Source organism: Microcaecilia unicolor, chromosome 9, assembly GCF_901765095.1.
Source record: "Microcaecilia unicolor chromosome 9, aMicUni1.1, whole genome shotgun sequence".
Taxonomy (NCBI): domain Eukaryota; kingdom Metazoa; phylum Chordata; class Amphibia; order Gymnophiona; family Siphonopidae; genus Microcaecilia; species Microcaecilia unicolor.
Genome location: NC_044039.1, coordinates 194892742 through 194913922, shown reverse-complemented (window position 1 = coordinate 194913922; position 21181 = coordinate 194892742). Strand labels below are relative to the sequence as shown.

At 46.4% G+C, this 21181-nt stretch overlaps 1 protein-coding gene across 1 annotated transcript in view; it reads right to left on the bottom strand.

Annotated features, from left to right (window-relative positions):
* Positions 1-160: 160 nt before the first annotated feature.
* Positions 161-21181, bottom strand: part of BEGAIN (brain enriched guanylate kinase associated) — a 219241-nt gene continuing 198220 nt past the window's right edge. Inside the window, exons 6-8 of the mRNA XM_030214925.1 lie at positions 7937-8020; positions 1632-1655; positions 161-1535 (exon numbers count right to left, since the gene is read on the bottom strand). Coding sequence (XP_030070785.1) covers positions 273-1535; positions 1632-1655; positions 7937-8020 — 1371 coding nt within the window. The 3' untranslated portion in view covers positions 161-272. The remainder of the gene's footprint in view (positions 1536-1631; positions 1656-7936; positions 8021-21181) is intronic.

Genomic DNA, 21181 nt, shown 5'->3' with positions numbered 1-21181 from the left:
ACACACATGGGCTCATGCAGCAAGAAAGGCATTTTTATAGTACTATTAATGGAAAGAGATTGTGGTTTTGGTAGTTCACGTTAGCATTTCATTATGTATCTAGAAAAATAGTTCAGGTTTATAAAATGGAGGTTCAGGCATCATACATTAAATCAACAATGTTGAAAACAAGTTGTGCAACACTGTTTTGAATAATTTGTTTAAACCTGTGCCCATCTTAAAACTCTACTGAATATGCTAAATGTTCATTGTTATTGCACTTTGGAAGATGTTTAATTTAGAAGGGTTCCATACAGCTGTGCCTTGGTGAGACTGTCTTTTCTACTCAAGCCAATACTCCCAGTCCTTTGAAATTGCTGAGATTTGTTGTGGAAAGTTGAATGTAGTCCTTGCTCCATGGAAGACTGGTGCATTTCTGAAACCTCTTCAGGGCTTTGATTAAGGGATTCTGCAGAACTGTTTGGGCTAACATCAACATATTCCCTTTTTACACCCGTACTAGCATCAATACTTTTGCTGCACATCTGTATTGATATCATATCATTGTCTTGGTCTCTTCCTTCTTTTGTTTTATAGTTAGACAGCATTTCTTGCTTACAGCTAGCACTGATGTCGATATTTAAACCAGAGTCTGTTCTCAAAAAGCAAGAATCAACAAGTCTGCCCTCACAGTCCTCATCACCCTCCGAAAAACTATCTTGTTTGTAACTAGCATACAAGGGACTCATTCTACTCTCTAATTTCTTTACAGGGCTGTTTGTAAAGTATTCTTCCGTAAAACTACATGGAGACACCCTCTCAGTATTTCTGAAAGAGTATGCACCAATCTCGTCAATGCTCACTTGCCTCCACTGGGTTGGCAGGTCTTCCTCTGAAAGATGGATGCTTCTGCACTCACTGCGTAATTTTTGAGGCCCTAATGCTTGTTGTGTGCTTAGCCCAGCAAAGTGAAAAGGTTTCTCTACATAAGATGAAGTCCTAGTAAAACTTGGAGCAGTTTCATTCTCCTGGTTATGGTTCATGTGTTGCACAGATTTTGATTTTACAAATCTAGGGCTTCCTGCGGGCTCATAACCTGTAGTTGACTTTCTGTCAAACATGTCTTCTCTAGTACTCCTATATATAGCTTGTTGTGATGCTGTCAGAGTACTGGCCTGTGCATTTTCTTTTTCTTCTGATGTAACACTGAAGCTTGAATAGGAACTGGAAGTCGGTAATGAGGCAACATATTCGTTGAAGGCCTCGTGTGAAAAGCTAGAATGAAAGCCATCTTCTTCTACTGTGCTCTCAGTTGAATTTTGGGATCTTAAAAATACCTCTTCTTTAACTTGTACATCGAAACTTTGCCGTCTCTCTCGCCTTCTTTCTTCAGGGCAATAAAGGGCTGTGTCACTACAGTAGATATCAGACTTAAATTGTGACCTCTGGCCAAGTTTTTCTTCAAGTTCCTGATTGCTGTGCAGAAAACTGAGATCCCTCATGGATGCGCTTGACAGATGTGAAGACAGGCTGCTTGGGTCAGGTTTCTCCAACACCTTAGCAATGACACAAGTTGGTATGCTGTCAGAATATGAGGTGTGGCAAGGAGGCACAGAAAGGCTACATCCATGTTTTTCCATATGAAGACTTACTCTTTCCTGAAAGTCGGCTGGCAGCTGTAGCATAACAGGGAGAAAGAATGATAGGTCAGAGGCTGCTTTAAAATCATGTTAACACCACAAAGAGTATACCATAGATACTTGCTAATAGTCTGTAGAAATGTCCAACATCTCCAAGGGACAAAAATACAATTGATTAACAGCACTGGGACAAGAAAAGCAACAATCACAAACAATGTTACATACAATTCACCAATAACACAATAGTTTTTTTTAAGAGAGCACTTTTTCCTTTACCAGGTCATCTTAAAGAATTAGAAATATCCAATGATGGTTAATTGTCAAGAGTCATATTTCTTTAGACTATGATGGATAAAAACAAGATGTCAAGTTTAAACATATCTTGGACTCAAATGAAGTTTACAGTACAACTGATAACTCTTTGTATGGCTATGAGTACATTAGCAAAAAATATAACAATGATTGAAGAATAATATATGTAAAATAATCCAGGTGTTTATCTGTTTCTACAATGACAAGTAGGATACAGTTCTCCTCACATATGGGTGACATCATACGATGGACCCTGTGCAGGAACAGTTCTCTAGCTTTACTCAAGCTTGTGAGAGAGTTCTACTACTTACGCATACACCTTCCCACCTGCCACTGTCGCATAGGACCTCAACAGTCACTATTTTTCCTCCGAGCTCAGTGGTCACATTTTCATGGTGCTCCCTCATAGCTCACATCTGGTAACATTTTTCACAATTTGTTTCTGATTTTTTTTGTGTGTGTTTATGTTGTGTAAGTCCTGTCAGTGTTGTATGGTATCTCTATTTTTCCCATCAGCCATTTTAGGGTTTTTCGTCATTTCAAGTTTCTCTTATTTTTTGGGGGTTGGTTGAGGCCACAGTAGGCCTGAAGCACCAAGTCGGGTATCTTTTCTCCAGCTGAGTAATTCTATGAGTCTGAATCAGAACGCCCCTGAGTATCTGAAGAAGAGCTAGGGACCTTATCAGAGGAGGAATCTATTGGTCTCCCATCAGATCTCTTTCCACTATATAAATTTGGAAGGGAATTCCTTTCGCCAGCTTGCAAGAGCTGTGATGGAGATGACATCCCAAAGACTCTCCATGGCTTGTGTCCACTGGGTAGACAGAGTTTGTTAAGATTTAAATAGAAGACGTTTGCCATCAGGTATGAGGGCAAGACTTTAGATCTGTTCTCTTGTCCCACACAAAAACTGTTTGAATAACTTCTGTATTTATCAGTCAGTTCTCAAGACTAACTCTGGGGCCCTTTTACTAAAGTGCATTAAAATATGCATCCTAACATGGGACTTTCTCGAGTGCTACTCCCAGATTTTATGCAGCATTTTATAAACCTTTGGGGATTTTTTTGCTAATTTTGACTTTAATGCACAATACCTACAAAAGTTTAATGCGGGAGCATGTACCGCCTTATATTTAGGAGGTGCTAAGTGCCCCCACATTAACCCAGCGTTAACCAGTTAGCTTGTGATAATCCTAATGAGCTACCTGGTTAACACTTCCATGCCCATTCTCCACCCATGACTTGCCTCCTGGCAAAACTGTTTTGGAAAAAATAAGTAGCGCTTTAATGTGTTTTGCAATAGCCTATTTTTCACGTGCTAAGCATGCTTTAGGGCTTAACGCCCTTTAGTAAATGGACCCCTCTATAAGGATTCAGCTTAGTTTAACTGGTATTTATCAGGTAGAATGTAAACCCATCTCTGCTCAGACTTTAATTTTCGGTTTATGCAGGGCATACTTCTATGGACACCTCTCTTCAAGCCTCCTGTAGGTAGTGTCATGGGACCTCAGTGTTCTATCTCAGCTGTTGAAAGCTCCTTTTGAGCTGCTAGATACCTGCCAGTTGTAGAATCAGACCTGGAAGGCCCTGTGTTTGGTGGCACCCACTTCATCCTGTAGGGTCAGTGAGTTCCAGGCCCTAGTAACTGATCCACTTTACACAAAGTTCCAACAACAGAGTGTTCTTGTGCACGCATCCTAAATTCTTTCTTAACCAGTCAGTAGATCTGCCACCATTGTTTTCCAAAACCTCATGCCCACAAAGGTGAAAGTGCACTGCATACTTTGGCTAGCAGATTGCATTTCCTTTGCTTACATCCAAGCAGGCCTAACTATTGAGGGTCATGTCACTGCTCATAACGTTAGAGCTACGGCTATGTCCGTAGCCCACTTGAGATCAACCTCCATAGAGGAAATTTGCAGAGCTGCAACTTGGTCTTCACACATTCACATCACATTATTGTTTGGGGCAGGACTTCAATATGACAGTTGGTTTGGTCAAACAGTCATCCAGAATCTATTTGGTATCTAGAATCAAACTTCACTTCCCTGTTCCAGGCTACCTTAAAAAAAAACAGTTGTATGTTATTGTTGTAAAGTCTTACCTGTTGTGAGGCTCATCTTCATCATCCCCTTTTGTTGTTGAAGGCAGCCTGTAGCTAGGGAGTCCCACATCTGAAGATATCTGTATCCTGTTTCTCTTCGGAGAAAACAAAGTTACTTACCTGTAGCAGGTATTCTCCAAAGACAGCAGGATATATATCCTTACGTATACTCCATTCTCCCCTTGGGGTTGAATTCGATTAGGTAGAAACTCAACTGGTAAGATCCCATGCAACAGTGACAGGAAGGAAGGCATGTGTGGTAGCACTCAAAAGCTTGTGTAAATCTGTAAAGCTGTTCCCACGCTGAACTCCAAAAGATAATTTCACCTACCTGTGAGGATAGATGACCTGCTGTCCTCAGAGAACACCTGTTACAGGTAAGTAACTTTGTTATACTGCTGTAACCATGCAAAAAAAATGCTGGCACTGAACCTATTAGATCAAATTTACATTAAAAAAGCCTTTTATATAAATGTGATATGATATAATAAATACTAAACCTCTTATTCTGTAACCTTAGAATTTAAATGTAAGCACATTTGTGTGGTAAGATCATAGAATACCAACATGTACGTGAATGCTACATTCATGCATGTAAGTGCCAGTTGGGTACAAACTGGGTATTCTGCAAACATAGCACGCAACCCGCATAGCTAACAACTGCAAGGGGGCATACACATGGGCAGGGGCATGGACGGGTCCCATACTTACACACATAACTTATAGAATACTATGTTACGTGCTGAAGTGCAACATTTTGGCACTAACATTTATGACTGCCTTTTACATGGCATAAGTGTTAGCACCTTAATGTTGGAACGCAAATGTGGACTTACACTCTATTCTCTAACAGAATCTGGGCACCCAGATGCTCAGTGCCCTGCCTTTTGGCATCCAAATTTGGGCAACCTTTATAGAATTGCCCCTTCTGAAGATACAGAACAGTGCTTAAGCTCCCTGCTGGCAATAGTGCACATAACTTACACAGTGCATATTTGCAAGGGGGTGTCCATAAGGACAGCATGGGTGGGGCTCCCAGTTACACACTTGCCCCCCTGTTCACTAAGCCCTCGCATTAATGTCAACACAGGCCATTCACTTTGAGTGGGCTGTGTCAGCATTGCCGTGTGGCAGCCACTAGCACGGCGCAGTGAAACGGAGGAGGGGGTTAAATCCATAAATTTGTTGACTATTAATACCCAAACAAAAATAATGAGACAAACTATTTCCCGAAGTATTGTATTTGGAAGCTAAAGAATGATGTTTATTATCCATTTAAGGAATAGGTTAGACTGATAAATAAAATACGGTGGCATAATGATCTTAGGACGCATTTTGAAATTGCTGTTGCTTTAAGCTGTGCTGGACCAGGAAGTATGGTGAACAAGACTGAAGGTAAATAACACCTCAAAGATATGCTGGCATCTGCTTTCAATTATTTACATTTTAGGGATCTGTACTTTCTCCAGGTCTTGACTGCCCTTTATCTTTTCTCGATGGGCTGAATGCAGTGATGGTTTCCTACTATTGTTTTGTTGCCCTATCAGTTTCCCGTTGTTTCTTTCCATTGTTCCATTCAGTGCTTTTTTTGTGCCGGTACGCAACGGTACGGCGTACCGGCACCTTTTTTTTTTTGCTCCCCCCGCCCCGTGACGGACACAGTGCCAGCCCCCATTTCCGGCCGCTGCTGCTTCTCCTGTTGAGCAGCAGCGGCCGCTACAAAGAAAAAGATTTAAAAAAAAACTTCAAACCTGGCTGAAACGCGGCACCCCGGCACTGTAGACAGCCATTAGGCATTGGCTGTTGCCCCGCAGCCGCTCCTCCTCTTGCCTCTACGTCACTGCGCTCCTCCGGGGTCTTCCTCCAGGGGCAGTGACGTAGAGGCAAGAGGAGGAGCGGCTGCGGGGCAACAGCCAATGCCTAATGGCTGTCTACAGTGCCGGGGTGCCGCGTTTCAGCCAGGTTTCAATTCTTTTCAAAATCTTCTTTTTCTTTGTGTAGCGGCCGCTGCTGCTCAACAGGAGAAGCAGCAGCAGCCAGAAATAGGGGCTGGTGCCGCGTGCGTCGCAACTTCGCGCCGTTCGCGGGAAACTTGGCAGGGAGAGGGAAAACAACAGAGGGAAGGATTGGGGGGAGAGAGAAAGAGGGAAACCAACAGAGGGAAGGATTGGGGAAAGAGGGAAAACAACAGAGGGAAGGATTTGGGAGAGAGAGAGAGAGGGAAAACAACAGAGGGAAGGATTGGGGAAAGAGGGAAAACAACAGAGGGAAGGATTTGGGAGAGAGAGAGGGAGGGAAAACAACAGAGGGAAGGATTGGGGAGAGAGAGAGAGAGGGAAAACAACAGAAGGAAGGATTGGGGAGAGAGAGAGAGAGAGAGAGGGAAAACAACAGAGGGAAGGATTGGGGAGAGAGAGAGAGAGGGAAAACAACAGAGGGAAGGATTGGGGAGAGAGAGAGAGAGAGGGAAAACAGAGGGAAGGATTGGGGAGAGAGGGGAAAAACAGATGGAAGGATGGGGAGAGAGAGAGGGAAAACAGATGGAAGGATGGGGAGAGAGGGAAAAAACAGATGGAAGGATTGGGGAGAGAGGGGAAAAACAGATGGAAGGATGGGGGGAGAGAGGGAAAAACACATGGAAGGATTGGGGAAAGAGAGAGGGAAAACAGATGGAAGGATGGGGAGAGAGAGGGAAAAACAGATGGAAGGATTGGGGAGAGAGGGAAAACAACAGAGGGAAGGATTTGGGAGAGAGAGAGAGAGGGAAAACCACAGAGGGAAGGATTGGGGAGAGAGGGGAAAAAGATGGAAGGATGGGGAGAGAGAGAGGGAAAACAGATGGAAGGATGGGGAGAGAGAGGGAAAAACAGATGGAAGGATTGGGGAGAGAGAGGGAAAAACAGATGGAAGGATTGGGGAGAGAGGGGAAAAACAGATGGAAGGATGGGGAGAGAGAGGGAAAAACACATGGAAGGATTGGGGAGAGAGGGAAAAACAGATGGAAGGATGGGGAAAGAGAGAGGGAAAACAGATGGAAGGATGAGGAGAGAGGGGGGAAAACAGATGGAAGGATGGGGAGAGAGAGAGGGAAAAACAGATGGAAGGATGTGGAGAGAGAGGGAAAAACACATGGAAGGATTGGGGAAAGAGAGAGGGAAAACAGATGGAAGGATTGGGGAGAGAGGGGAAAAACGGAAGGATGGGGAGAGAGAGGGAAAAACACATGGAAGGATTGGGGAGAGAGGGAAAAACAGATGGAAGGATGGGGAAAGAGAGAGGGAAAACAGATGGAAGGATGAGGAGAGAGGGGGGAAAACAGATGGAAGGATGGGGAGAGAGAGAGGGAAAAACAGATGGAAGGATGTGGAGAGAGAGAGGGAAAACGGAAGGATAGGGAGAGAAAGAGGGAAGACGCTGGATGGAAGAATGCAGAAAGAAATAGGGGAGACATTGGAAGGATGGGGAGCGAAAGCAGAGCTGCTGGATGGAAAAGGGGAATAGAGAAAGACTGGTCAAGATAATAGCCACTCTGATAGTGTATTGGTCCAAGCCTTTTCTTTCCAGTGCGCCTACGTCTAACCTTTCTAAAGTATTTCTAATCTCATTCTCCTCCCCCCCCCCCCCCAAAAAAAAATGATGTCAAAATTAACTGCACATAAACCTCTGCTCCCAATAGAGATGCCAGAGGATTATGAAAATGCAATCATGTCTTTTCCATCTATTCCCCAAAGAACATGACAGTCCCAAGAGCAATGAACCTATGAAACAAGACCCAGGGGACCATTCTTGAGCTCTGGTATCTTGCAAGGCAGTGCACATAAGACAGTGCTGTCTATAGTACAGACTGATGTTAGATCATAGTATATCTTTTACATAGGATAAGTAAATTTGGCAACATTACCTCAGAGAGTTTATGTGCCCTGTGGTATGTCTTGTTGCTCTGAAGCAGCTGAGAAGCTAGATTGCAGTCCTTTCTATAGAGCTCCTAAAAAAAAGCAAAACAAAAAAAGCCCAGTTTTAAAGCTTGCATCAAAATTATGTTTGAAGTCATTAAAAAAAAGTTTGCCATTTTTGTGACATTTTACTATTGCACGTTATAGTCAAGAAAAACAAAGCATGTGCCATGTTTTGTTACATGTTGGTTTTTTTTTTGTGGTTCGTGCACCCTCTGCTCTTTGCACGCAGGAAAACTAGAAATACCTTCATGACTGCACTGGTGTCAGTGCATGTTTTTGATGCGCACCGAGGCCCCCTTTTACCGGGTAAAAGATAGGTCTTTCTTTTCTTCAGGAATTGGCCCTTACCGCCACCCACTGAGGTGGCGGTAAGGGCTCTTGCGCTAACCCAGCAGTAACTGGGCAGTGCATGGCACTGCTTGATTACCGTCAGGTACAATATTTTTGTAGCACTGTAGTTACGGACCAAGAATGGGATTTGGGAGTCATCGTGGATAGGATGTTGAAATCTTCAGCTCAATGTGCTGCGGCGGCTAAGGCGGCCAACAGAATGTTGAGTATTATTAGAAAAGGGATGGAAAACAAGCATGAGGATGTTATAATGCTGTTATATCGCTCCATGGTGCGACCGCACCTAGAGTATTGTGTTCAGTTCTGGTCGCCTCATCTCAAAAAAGATATAAAGGAATTGGAGAAGGTGCAGAGAAGGGCGACAAAGATTATAAAAGGGATGGGACGACCACCCTATGAGGAGAGGTTAAGACGGCTAGGACTCTTTAGCCTGGAGAGAAGGCGGCTGAGGGGTGATATGATAGAGGTCTACAAAATAATGAGTGGGGTAGAGCGGACAGATGTGAAGCCTTTGTTTACGCTTTCTAACAATAATAGAACCAGGGGACACAAGATGAAATTAGAATGTGGTAGGTTTAAAACAAATCGGAGAAAGGTTTTCTTTACTCAGCGCATATTAGGCTCTGGAACTCATTGCCGGAGAAGGTAGTGACGGCAGCTGGCCTTGCTGAGTTTAAAGGGGGTCTGGACAGATTCCTGAAGGAAAAGTCCATTGATCATTATTAAATTCGGGGGTTTTGCCAGGTTCTTGGGGCCTGGATTGGCCGCTGTCGGAGACAGAGTGCTGGGCTTGATGGACCTTTGGTCTTTTCCCAGCGTGGCAGTGCTTATGTACTTATGATGGCACACTGGGGGTGGGAACTACCGTTGGGCTGCTGCGGTAGTTCCTTCTTAGTGAGCGGTAAGCCACAAAGTAACTTACATGTAGCAGGTATTCTCCAAAGACAGCAGGACATAAGTCCTCACAACTCTCCTGCCACCCCAAAGATTTGTATTCCTCTAGCTTATAAAGGACTGAGGAGGTCCCACATGAAAGTGGCAGGTAGGAACAACTCTACACATGCAGTAGACTTATTCAGAGGCTTCTAAAAAAACCTTTTTTTGACATAGAGCTTTCTTGGCCGGCCTCCATCGGTGGCATCGCCCGTGTGTGAGGATTTGTCTTCTGCTGTCCTCAGAGAACACCTGCTACTGGTAAGTAAACTTGTTTTCACTAGTAATCTATAAAGGAAAGAAAAGATAAAAGTAGTCCCCTGTATGCATGTCTTGATTAACTTATGGGGGGTCCCAATTATATGACAGTTTCTTGACAGACTATTAGCAGTGTAGTTTGCCATTGCCTTCCTCAGTTATCTTTGTGAAGGTGGAAACAATCTTTCAGCATAAATTCCCAGTTGGTAGCGTAGCTAGCTGCTTCAGTTTGTTTAATATATCATGACACATCACTTTTGTTAAGGTTTTCTTTCTGTCATGCATTGTGACCTGTTATGCACAGGGCAGCCGAGAGACTGAGCCGGCCTGGGGCAAGACCACCGCTGCAGCCCCATAATGACACCGCGTAGCCAGACTTCAAACATTATGGGGGCTGAAGCTCAAAGTGCGGGGGTGGGGGGCACATTTTGCCCCTCCTCCCTGCCCCCCACTGCAATTCCGCACACCTTGATTGGCGGGGGTCCCCAAGCCCTGCCAGCAGAATCCTTCCTCCAACGCTGTTCTCTGCCACATTGCCTGCCCTGCGGCTACTTCCCCCTCACATCGCTCATGCTCAATTTAATCAAAACCGAGCATGCACGACATAAGTTGTAAGGAGTATGAAGGAAGGAAAAGGGTGGAGAGGAACCCCAGCTTCCTACAGGGGAAAAGAGAGGTGGAGGTTAGGAGGGAAGACCCTAGGGGGGCTCCTGTTTTGCCTAAGAGGGACATACCAATAAGAAACTACAACTCCCAGAAAGCCCCAGGAGAACCCCGGGTAAAGGGAAATAGGGTGCAAAACCAAGAAGCTCCAGAAGAGGGCTGCCAGAAAAGGGGAAAAGCTGAGTCACCACCCTGGTGGAGGAGGTGGCTGAACCGGGGGTGGGGGAAGGAAAAGCAGCCTAGCCCGGTTAATGAGGAAAAGAGAGATCAGCTGGAAAAGGGGTGGGGAGAGGAGAAAATGGACTGGGCTCCAGAGAGAGAGGAGGAGGAGGAACAGGAGGCCATGGAGCAAGAGGAGCCAGAGAATGTCTCAGAAGAACCGATGGAACTCTTGGCTCTGAGGCAGCCCGAGCAGGAGGTATAGTGGGAATGCCCGGGTCATGCGGGAGGAGGTCAGGAGAGTAAGGCTGACCAAGAGGGTGGGACCCGAGGCTTTGAGCCCGCGCAAAGCCTGTCTGTAATTGGGACTGTGTTTGGAACAGCCTGGCTATATTGAACTGAGTGGAGAAAAGCCTGGCTGTATTTTGGACTGTGTTTAGCACAGCCTGGCTATATGGAACTGAGTTGAGAAAAGCCTGGCTGTAATTGGGACTGTGTTTTGAACAGCCTGGCTATATTGAACTGAGTGGAGAAAAGCCTGGCTGTATTTTGGACTGGGTTTAGCACAGCCTGGCTATATGGAACTGAGTTGAGAATGTTGGAATGTATTGTATTTTACATGCATTGCCTGTCACCTATTATTTCTCTGTGATTACTCTGTGACCTCTGATGTGAATTACTTAGAGAGGTCACACAGCTATGCAACTTCCTGTGGGGGTTAGACACAGCAGATGCAGCACATGGAGCACATGGAGCTCATGATCTCTCCTAACCTGAGAGGATCTATGGTGGTGTGAGCATCCATTACCATCTAAGCACATGGAAAGAGCTGATAATACAAATGTATAGTATTATGTATATATAAGCCTGTCTGATTATAATCTAACTGCAAACTGTGAGTAAACAGATGTTTTGTTACTTCAACTTTAAAGTGACTCAGCAGTGAATTATTCAGGGGTGAATGAGAGAGAGATGAAGAAAGAAATTAACATTTCTAAAGCTGAAGCTGTGTGTACTAAAATCTGCTAATTATTTACTACAAATAATCCAACAGAGAAAAGCCTGGCTGTAATTGGGACTGTGTTTTGAACAGCCTGGCTATATTGAACTGAGTGGAGAAAAGCCTGGCTGTATTTTGGACTGGGTTTAGCACAGCCTGGCTATATGGAACTGAGTTGAGAAAAGCCTGGCTGTCATTGGACTGTGTTAGAAACAGCCTGACTTTATTGAGCTGTGCTGAGAGAAGCCTGGCTGTACTTGGACTGTGTTAGAAACAGCCTGACTTTATTGAGCTGGGCTGAGAGAAGTCTGGCTGTACTTGGACTGTGTTTGAAACAGCCTAGCTCCATTGAACTGTGCTGAGAGAAGCCTGGCTGTAATTGGACTGTGTTAGAAACAGCCTGACTTTATTGAGCTGGGCTGAGAGAAGCCTGGCTGTACTTGGACTGGGTTTAAAACAGCCGAGGAGCTGAAGAAGAAAAGGGGCTTGGGTTGCCAATCCCAAAACCAGGCCCCAGAAAGAAGAAGAAACACATAAAGAGGAAAACAGAGAGCTCGGTGCTGGTGGTGAGGAGGCTTCACGGACTTAGCCAGTAGGAGCCTTGTTTACAAGTGGTGGCAGTGGTGGGATCATCTGCAGGACCTGTCGCTAGAGGAGGCCGCGACCTGCCTAGACGAAAAGCCCCCGAGAGGGCCAACGCTGAGAAAGGCGCAGACCCGTCTTGGGTTCCGGTAAGCGGGCCCAACTTGGGGGAGGGGTAGAGGGAGCAGAGAAAGAGTCCAACATAAGTGGGGTAATCGCACTTGGAGGTGGTTCTCTGTTGTTTTTTTTTTCCAGGTGACGATTCCAGTGCCAGGATGGACCCCAAGGAGATCTTCGGGTGGATGACTCTGCAGTTCCAAAAACAGCAGGAGCTGACAGCATAGATAGTCGAGGACTCATTGATGGCGGCCAGGGATCAGCAGCAACCAGTACTAAACATGCTACAAGACTTTTTCCAAAGAGGTGCTAGTGCTCCACGAGAGGGGGACATAGGAGCGAATGGACTGGGGCCCGGAGGAAGCGGTGCGGTAGGACAAGTCTCCATGCATTCACTTAACTGGGGAAAGTTGTCCGAGCAGGATAATGTGGACGATTTTTTGACTGCATTTGAGAGGGTGGCTGGGGCGGCTGGGTGGCCACAAGAGCAGTGGGCCATGAGATTGGTGCCGTCTTTGTCAGGGGAGGCGCTGGCAGCCTTTAGGGATTTGTCTCCTGGGGAGGCTGCCAACTATGGAAGGTTGAAAGAGGCTATTAAGGACAGATATGGACTCAGTACACAAGCTTACAGGCGTAAGTTTAGAGCCACTAAATGGGAAAAGGGAACCCCCCCTAAAGCGGTAGCAAATAAACTAATGGATTTAGTGAAAAAATGGGTGGAGCCCGAGCAACACACCCTGCACGAGGTACTGCAAGAACTGGTAGTGGAGCAATTCCTCCAGGGTCTGCCAGCCGAGATTAGGGCAGAATTAATAAAGAGGGGATGTAAGACGGTAGAGGGGGTGACCTTGGGGTTGGAGTGTTACCTAGAAGCCCAGCAGTGGGGTGGACCAGAGCGGGAGGGAGGCAAGGCTCGGGTGTTAGAAAAAGGGGAGCAAAAAGTTTCCCTAGTTAAGCCGGAGACCCCCGCAGGGAGTAAAAAGACAGGGCTGGACACCGGCCAGAGTAGAAAGGCTACTCCTTTTGGGAGCAAGGTGTGCTTTAAGTGTGGTAAGGCTGGACACTTCAAAAAAGATTGCCAGTGGCGGGAGGGGTGGATCTCTCAGGTGGCCCAAGGGTTTAGGCCCCGATACCTAACTCAGGTTAAGGTGGAGGGAGTGCCCATCACAGCCATGTTAGACTCTGGGGCAGACCAATCCATGATCTCTAGGAGGTTGTGGCAACAAATACGAAAGAGGAGGACCCCGGGTAGGGATACCTATGATGGAGGGGTGTCCATACAATGTATTCATGGGGCCAAGACACGTTATGCGCTCCAACGGTTCAACTTACAGGGGCCCACCGGGGAGATAGAGCTGGCCATGGCCGTTCTACCCCGATTGCCCCAGGACATGATTTTGGGGAGGGATTGGCCACCGTTTATAGAGTGTATGGGCGAGAAAAAAGTGTTGGTCACTACCAGAGCGCAGTCTCACCGCGAGGCGGACGGGGAAGAGGAAGGCATAGGGGCTGTTTTTCCTTTTCAGGGGGAGGTCTTGGGCGAGCCGGGCCGAAAAAAAAAGAGAAAAGCGGAAAAAAAAAAAGAACAGAAAGATCGAAGGGAGGCTTTTCAGCGGGTACAGAGGGAGAGTTACCTGCCGGTGGCTCCGGAAGAATTAAGAGAGCAGTTTCCCCAATTTCATAGGGAGTAGGCCACTGACCCTACTTTAGAGTATGCCTGGGAAAGGGCGCGCCAGGGAGAAGGTCAGGTAGCTCCGGGGTTCATGATAGAAGGGAACATATTATATCGAAGGGTGCCAAGCTGGGAAAACTCGGGAGGAGGGAGACAGCTAGTGATCCCCCGGGCTTTTCGTCCTTTGGTGGTAAGGCTGGCCCATGATCATCCTCTGGGCGGACATAAGGGCTCCCAGGCTACCCTGACTCAAATATTGGCGAGGTTTTATTGGCCAGGTGTTTATGGGGAGGTGGAGAAGTACTGCAAGTCCTGCACCAACTGTCAAAAGGTATCAGACAGATTCCCTCCTAAAGCACCGTTAAAGCCTCTTCCGAGGGTAGAGCAACCGGGGAGGCGGATAGCCATGGATATTGTGGGGCCTGTAACTAGGTCACAGAGAGGGTTCCTCTATGTCTTAGTAGTTATGGACATGGCCACCAGGTATCCATGGGCCCTGCCCTTAAGGAACATTTCAGCGAAGGGTATTGCCCGGGAACTCATAAAAATTTTTTGTGAGGTCGGTTTTCCCCAAGAAGTCTTGACCGACAGGGGGTCCAATTTTATGTCACATACCTTAAGGCAAGTATGGGAGGCGTTTGGGATAAAACATGTACGCACGGCAGCTTACCATCCGCAAACCAATGGGATGGTGGAACGCTTTAACAGGACCTTAAAGGGTATGCTAAAAAAAGCCTTAGGAGAGGATAGGACCGGATGGGACCAGCTTTTACCATTTGTGCTATATGCATACCGGGAGAAGGTGCAAGACTCTTTAGGAGTTTCACCTTATGAGTTAATGTTTGGTAGGAGACCCAGGGGTATGTTAGATATCGTACAGGAGCATTGGGTGCTGCCCGAAACCACCGATCAGTCTGTGGTTGAATATTTACGGGATCTGAGGGGCCGATTGGATAGGATACAGGAATATGCCCGGGACCGGCTGGAACAGAGCCAAGAACAACAAAAGGGGTATTACGATAGAGGGGAAAGGGAGTTTGCATCCGGGGATAGGGTCCTTATCCTGATATCGGAAGATCCACATAGGTTCGCCTCTAGGTGGAAAGGACCCTGGGTGGTGAGGAGGAGACTCGGTCCCCTCACGTATGAGGTGGCAAATGAGAGGGGTCGGGTTCAGACTTTTCACGTTAATCTTATGAAACCTTGGGTAGCTAGGGTAGGGTTTCAAACTCGGGGGGAAGAGAAGGAAGGAGAGGAGTTAGGGCCTCAAATACGGGAGATTTTCAAGCCCGGCGAGCCCGGAGTTAACCCCCGGCTACCCCAGGGGCAGAAAAAGGAGATAAGAAGGCTTTTAGAACGCTTTAAAGATGTTTTGACGGCATGCCCGGGGAATACCCACCTAGTAGAGCATGATATTGTAACGGAACGGGATAAGATAGTACGGCAAAGGCCCTATAGACTCTCCCCAATGAAAAGGAGGGAAGTCATTAAACAAGTGCAGGAAATGTTAGATTTTGGGGTAATTGAGGAGTCCCATAGTCCCTGGTCAAGCCCAGTGGTATTAGTCCCAAAACCTGAAGGGGAGTGGAGATTTTGTATTGATTTCCGCCAACTTAATACTATCTCTCGGACGGATGCCTATCCTATGCCTTATATTGAGGAGCTGGTGGACCGGTTGGGGTCAGCACAGTATCTTACGACCCTTGATTTAACAAAAGGATACTGGCAGATTCCCCTGTCTCCGGGAGCTCAAGCCAAGACAGCTTTTAGTACCCCCATAGGCTTGTACCAATTCAAAAGGCTCCCCTTTGGCCTTAATTCGGCGGCGGCGAGCTGCCAAAGATTGCTTGACCGGGTCCTCAGACCACATCAGACATATGCTGCGGCATATATGGATGATGTGGTAATACACAGTGAGGACTGGAACACCCATTTGAAACACGTAGGGGCGGTGATGCAATCTTTTAGGGAGGCCGGACTTACCCTGAACCCGAAGAAATGTTACTTTGCCCAGTATAGGGTGAAGTATTTAGGGTATAACGTAGGCCGGGGGGAGGTGCGACCCTTACTGAATAAAGTTAAAAGCATCCAAGAATTTCCCAGGCCCAACAGGAAAAAACAATTGCGTAGTTTTCTGGGTATGGTGGGGTATTACAGGAGGTTCATCCCTCACTTTTCCGAAATGGCCACTCCCTTAACGGACATGTTGAAGGGTAAGAGTCCGGATCAGCTGAGGTGGGGGGAGGAGGAGTTGGGGGCCTTAGAGCAGATGCAGAAGGCCTTATGCCAGGAACCGGTGTTGAAAGCCGTAGATTTCGAAAAACCCTTTATTCTGCAAACCGATGCTTCGGGGAGGGGGCTAGGGGCAGTGCTGTCTCAGGAACATGAAGGGGCAGAACATCCGGTACTGTATCTAAGCCGTAAACTCCTACCTCATGAGGACCATTACTCCACCATAGAGAAGGAATGTTTAGCAATAAGATGGGCGGTACAAGAGTGTACGGTCTATCTCGAAGGGAGGCCTTTTAAGCTAGTAACGGACCATGCTCCATTGAAGTGGCTGAATTTAATGAAAAATAATAACGGAAGGCTAATGCGCTGGTACTTGGCATTGCAACCCTTCCAGTACACAGTGGAGCATCGTCCGGGGAGATGTTTGGGAAATGTGGATGCCCTATCCCGGGTAGGAGAGGATAAGGAGGAAAAGGAAAAAGAATTGGGGAGTGAAATCTTAAGGGGGGGGGGTATGTAAGGAGTATGAAGGAAGGAAAAGGGTGGAGAGGAACCCCAGCTTCCTACAGGGGAAAAGAGAGGTGGAGGTTAGGAGGGAAGACCCTAGGGGGGCTCCTGTTTTGCCTAAGAGGGACATACCAATAAGAAACTACAACTCCCAGAAAGCCCCAGGAGAACCCCGGGTAAAGGGAAATAGGGTGCAAAACCAAGAAGCTCCAGAAGAGGGCTGCCAGAAAAGGGGAAAAGCTGAGTCACCACCCTGGTAGAGGAGGTGGCTGAACCGGGGGTGGGGGAAGGAAAAGCAGCCTAGCCCGGTTAATGAGGAAAAGAGAGATCAGCTGGAAAAGGGGTGGGGAGAGGAGAAAATGGACTGGGCTCCAGAGAGAGAGGAGGAGGAGGAACAGGAGGCCATGGAGCAAGAGGAGCCAGAGAATGTCTCAGAAGAACCGATGGAACTCTTGGCTCTGAGGCAGCCCGAGCAGGAGGTATAGTGGGAATGCCCGGGTCATGCGGGAGGAGGTCAGGAGAGTAAGGCTGACCAAGAGGGTGGGACCCGAGGCTTTGAGCCCGCGCAAAGCCTGTCTGTAATTGGGACTGTGTTTGGAACAGCCTGGCTATATTGAACTGAGTGGAGAAAAGCCTGGCTGTATTTTGGACTGTGTTTAGCACAGCCTGGCTATATGGAACTGAGTTGAGAAAAGCCTGGCTGTAATTGGGACTGTGTTTTGAACAGCCTGGCTATATTGAACTGAGTGGAGAAAAGCCTGGCTGTATTTTGGACTGTGTTTAGCACAGCCTGGCTATATGGAACTGAGTTGAGAAAAGCCTGGCTGTAATTGGGACTGTGTTTTGAACAGCCTGGCTATATTGAACTGAGTGGAGAAAAGCCTGGCTGTATTTTGGACTGGGTTTAGCACAGCCTGGCTATATGGAACTGAGTTGAGAAAAGCCTGGCTGTCATTGGACTGTGTTAGAAACAGCCTGGCTTTATTGAGCTGTGCTGAGAGAAGCCTGGCTGTACTTGGACTGTGTTAGAAACAGCCTGACTTTATTGAGCTGTGCTGAGAGAAGCCTGGCTGTAATTGGACTGTGTTAGAAACAGCCTGACTTTATTGAGCTGTGCTGAGAGAAGCCTGGCTGTACTTGGACTGTGTTTGAAACAGCCTAGCTCCATTGAACTGTGCTGAGAGAAGCCTGGCTGTAATTGGACTGTGTTAGAAACAGCCTGACTTTATTGAGCTGTGCTGAGAGAAGCCTGGCTGTACTTGGACTGGGTTAGAAACAGCCTGACTTTATTGAGCTGTGCTGAGAGAAGCCTGGCTGTAATTGGACTGTGTTAGAAACAGCCTGACTTTATTGAGCTGTGCTGAGAGAAGCCTGGCTGTACTTGGACTGTGTTTGAAACAGCCTAGCTCCATTGAACTGTGCTGAGAGAAGCCTGGCTGTAATTGGACTGGGTTTAAAACAGCCGAGGAGCTGAAGAAGAAAAGGGGCTTGGGTTGCCAATCCCAAAACCAGGCCCCAGAAAGAAGAAGAAACACATAAAGAGGAAAACAGAGAGCTCGGTGCTGGTGGTGAGGAGGCTTCACGGACTTAGCCAGTAGGAGCCTTGTTTACAAAGTACATAAGTAATGCCACACTGGGAAAAGACCAAGGGTCCATCGAGCCCAGCATCCTGTCCATGACAGCGGCCAATCCAGGCCAAGAGCACCTGGCAAGCTTCCCAAATGTACAAACATTCTATATATGTTATTCCTGGAATTATGGATTTTTCCCCAGTCCATTTAGTAGTGGTTTATAGACTTGTCCTTTAGGAAACTGTATAACCCCTTTTTAAACTCTGCCAAGCTAACCGCCTTCACCATGTTCTCTGGCAACGAATTCCAGAGTTTAATTATGCGTTGGGTGAAGAAAACTTTTCTCCAGTTTGTTTTAAATTTACTACTCTGTAGTTTCATCGCATGCCCCCTAGTCCTAGTATTTTCGGAAAGCGTGAACAGACGCTTCACATCCACCTGTTCCACTCCACTCATTATTTTATATACCTCTATCATGTCTCCCCTCAGCCGTCTCTTCTCCAAGCTGAAAAGCCCTCTAGCCTCCTTAGTCTTTCTTCATAGGGAAGTTTTCCCATCCCTGCTATCATTTTAGTCGCCCTTCGCTGCACCTTTTCCAATTCTACTATATCTTTCTTGAGATGCGGCGACCAGAATTGAACACAATACTCAAGGTGCGGTCGCACCATGGAGCGATACAATGGCATTATAACATCCTCACACCTGTTCTCCATACCTTTCCTAATAATACCCAACATTCTATTCGCTTCACTGAGCAGAAGGTTTCAGTGTATTATCGACGACGACACCCAGATCCCTTTCTTGGTCCGTAACTCCTAACATGGAACCTTGCATGACATGAGGGGAAGCAGCTGCAGGGCAGACAATGAGGCGGAGAACAGCGCAGGAGGAAAGCTTCTGGTGGCGGGGCTTGGGGACCCCCGCCAGCCAGACCAGAGGCCACGAAGCCAAACCCAATTTGGAATCTTGTGTCTGCTCCTCCCCAGCCAGAACGCAATCACCCGGATCCCCTCAGGAGCAGGAGAGAGACCCCGGAGATGGCCCCCCCATGGAGGTCAGGCTCGGGGAATCTTGCCCCCCTGTCCCCCTCTCAACAGCCCTGGTTATACATGTCAGTAATGAATTTTCGTTAAATAAATATAAATGGTGCACAGATTTTCAGACTTGGTTTGATTGGCAACTGAGGTTACCTGTGTCCTGCTCTTAATATCTCCTTTAATATCTCTTAATATCTTCCTGATAAACTATTGACTCCTTTATTCTATTTCACCCCCTTTTTATTCTATCTTATTAACACACAACCCCCCCCCCCCAAAAAAAAAAACCTGTCCTTTCACTTGCAGAGGGTCTGACCTCTATAAGTTCCTTATCTGTCTCTATCCTATTGCCTATGTTCTGTGATTTTATATTTTTATGCTGGTATTGTCTTAAAGGGATTTTAGAGAACTGAGTTTTGAACATCTGTACTAGTGATTTCATCTTTTTATGCTGGAATTGTCTTAAATGTGTTTTCATTGGAACTGTGTTTTAACCTTTGCCAAGTGTTTTAAACCTGTGACTTAATCTGGTTACATTGAATCTGGTGTCTGTTTTCATTAGAATTGTGTGTTAAATCTACACTGCCAGAGACTTGGCAGCAGTATTAGAACTGAATAGCAGGTGGGTCTCTTTGGCAGGCTGAATGTTCTGTAATAAATAGGGGGTATATTTACTAAACCGTGGTAAGTTTTTGCAGTTTATTGCATCTACTTAAAGTGTGGTACATTGCCATCATCTTCTTTGCTTTTACCGCATATGGCAGACACTTGCTGCATGGGTCTGTGATACTGCACCTCACACTATTTGCCAAGACAGATAAAGTGGGCCCCTCTACTAACAAAAAAAGTCAGCTGCCACAGTGGTACATCCTGACTTCCCAAACAGCATTCCCCAAAAAGTGCCATCCCAACAGGTAGACCGCCAACAGATTTATTTATTTATTTATTTATTTGTGACTTATATCCCACATTTTCCCACACATGCAGGCGCAATGTGGCTTACAGAGAATTAAATAAGAGTACAGACTTAACAGTTTAGGCAAGCATAAAGAAGTGAGTAGGAGGGAAGAAACTAACAAAGTGAACTAGATAGGGTAAGGAACAAGGGATGCTTTAATCAACATGGTAAATTGAGGGGTAAGTCTTAGCAAAGAGGAATGTCTTTAACAACTTCTTAAAAAGGGCATGGTCCACTTGAGTTTTAAGGTGACGAGGTAACGTGTTCCAGTATTTGGGACTCCAATAACGGAAAGACGAGGTGAAGATTTTCTTATACTTAACTCCCTTACAATTTGGAAAATGGAGGTGGAGATAGGACCGAGCAGCAGGGTTGGCATTTCTAGGCGGAAGATCGATCAAGGGAAGCATGTATTCCGGAGCAGCCCCATAGACGATTTTATGTGTTAGGGAGCAGATCTTAAAAGCAATGCGCTCCTGTACAGGCAGCCAATGAAGTTTAAATCGCAGGGGGTCGGCGTGTGCGAATCTCCTTTCGTTTAGGATGAGCCTCGCCGCAGTGTTCTGAGCCGTTTGGAAAGTTTTCAATAAGGAGGCCTGGCAGCCCACATAAATACCACTACAATAATCCAGGTGGGATAGGACGAGCCAATGGACAAGGGTACGAAACAAGTCTCTGGGAAGGAGGTATCTGATGTGTCGAATCCTCCACATGGCCTGGAACATTTTTTTTGTTCAACCCCCAAACAGCTAACCCCCCTCAAGAGACTCCCCTCAACCAAAGGCACCTCTAAGTAGTAATCCCCCCTTAGCATTCCTTGATTCCCTGGGACTCACATGGTGGGTCTCCCTTGTAGTCCAGTGAATAGCTCAATTGCAGAGGAGGACCCATACCCACTAGGTTCAAAATGGCAGCTTTTTGTGCTGCTTATCCTAGAAATAAGCAGTGGATTTTCCCCAAGTCCATCTTAATAATGGCTAATGGACCTTTCTTTTATCCAAACCTTTTTAAACCCTGCTAATCTAACTGATTTCAACATGTTCTCTGGCAACAAACTCCAGAGTTTAATTACACATTAAGTGAAGAAATATTTTCTCCAATTTGTTTTAAATTTACTACTTTGTAGCTTCATTGCATGCCCCCTAGTCCT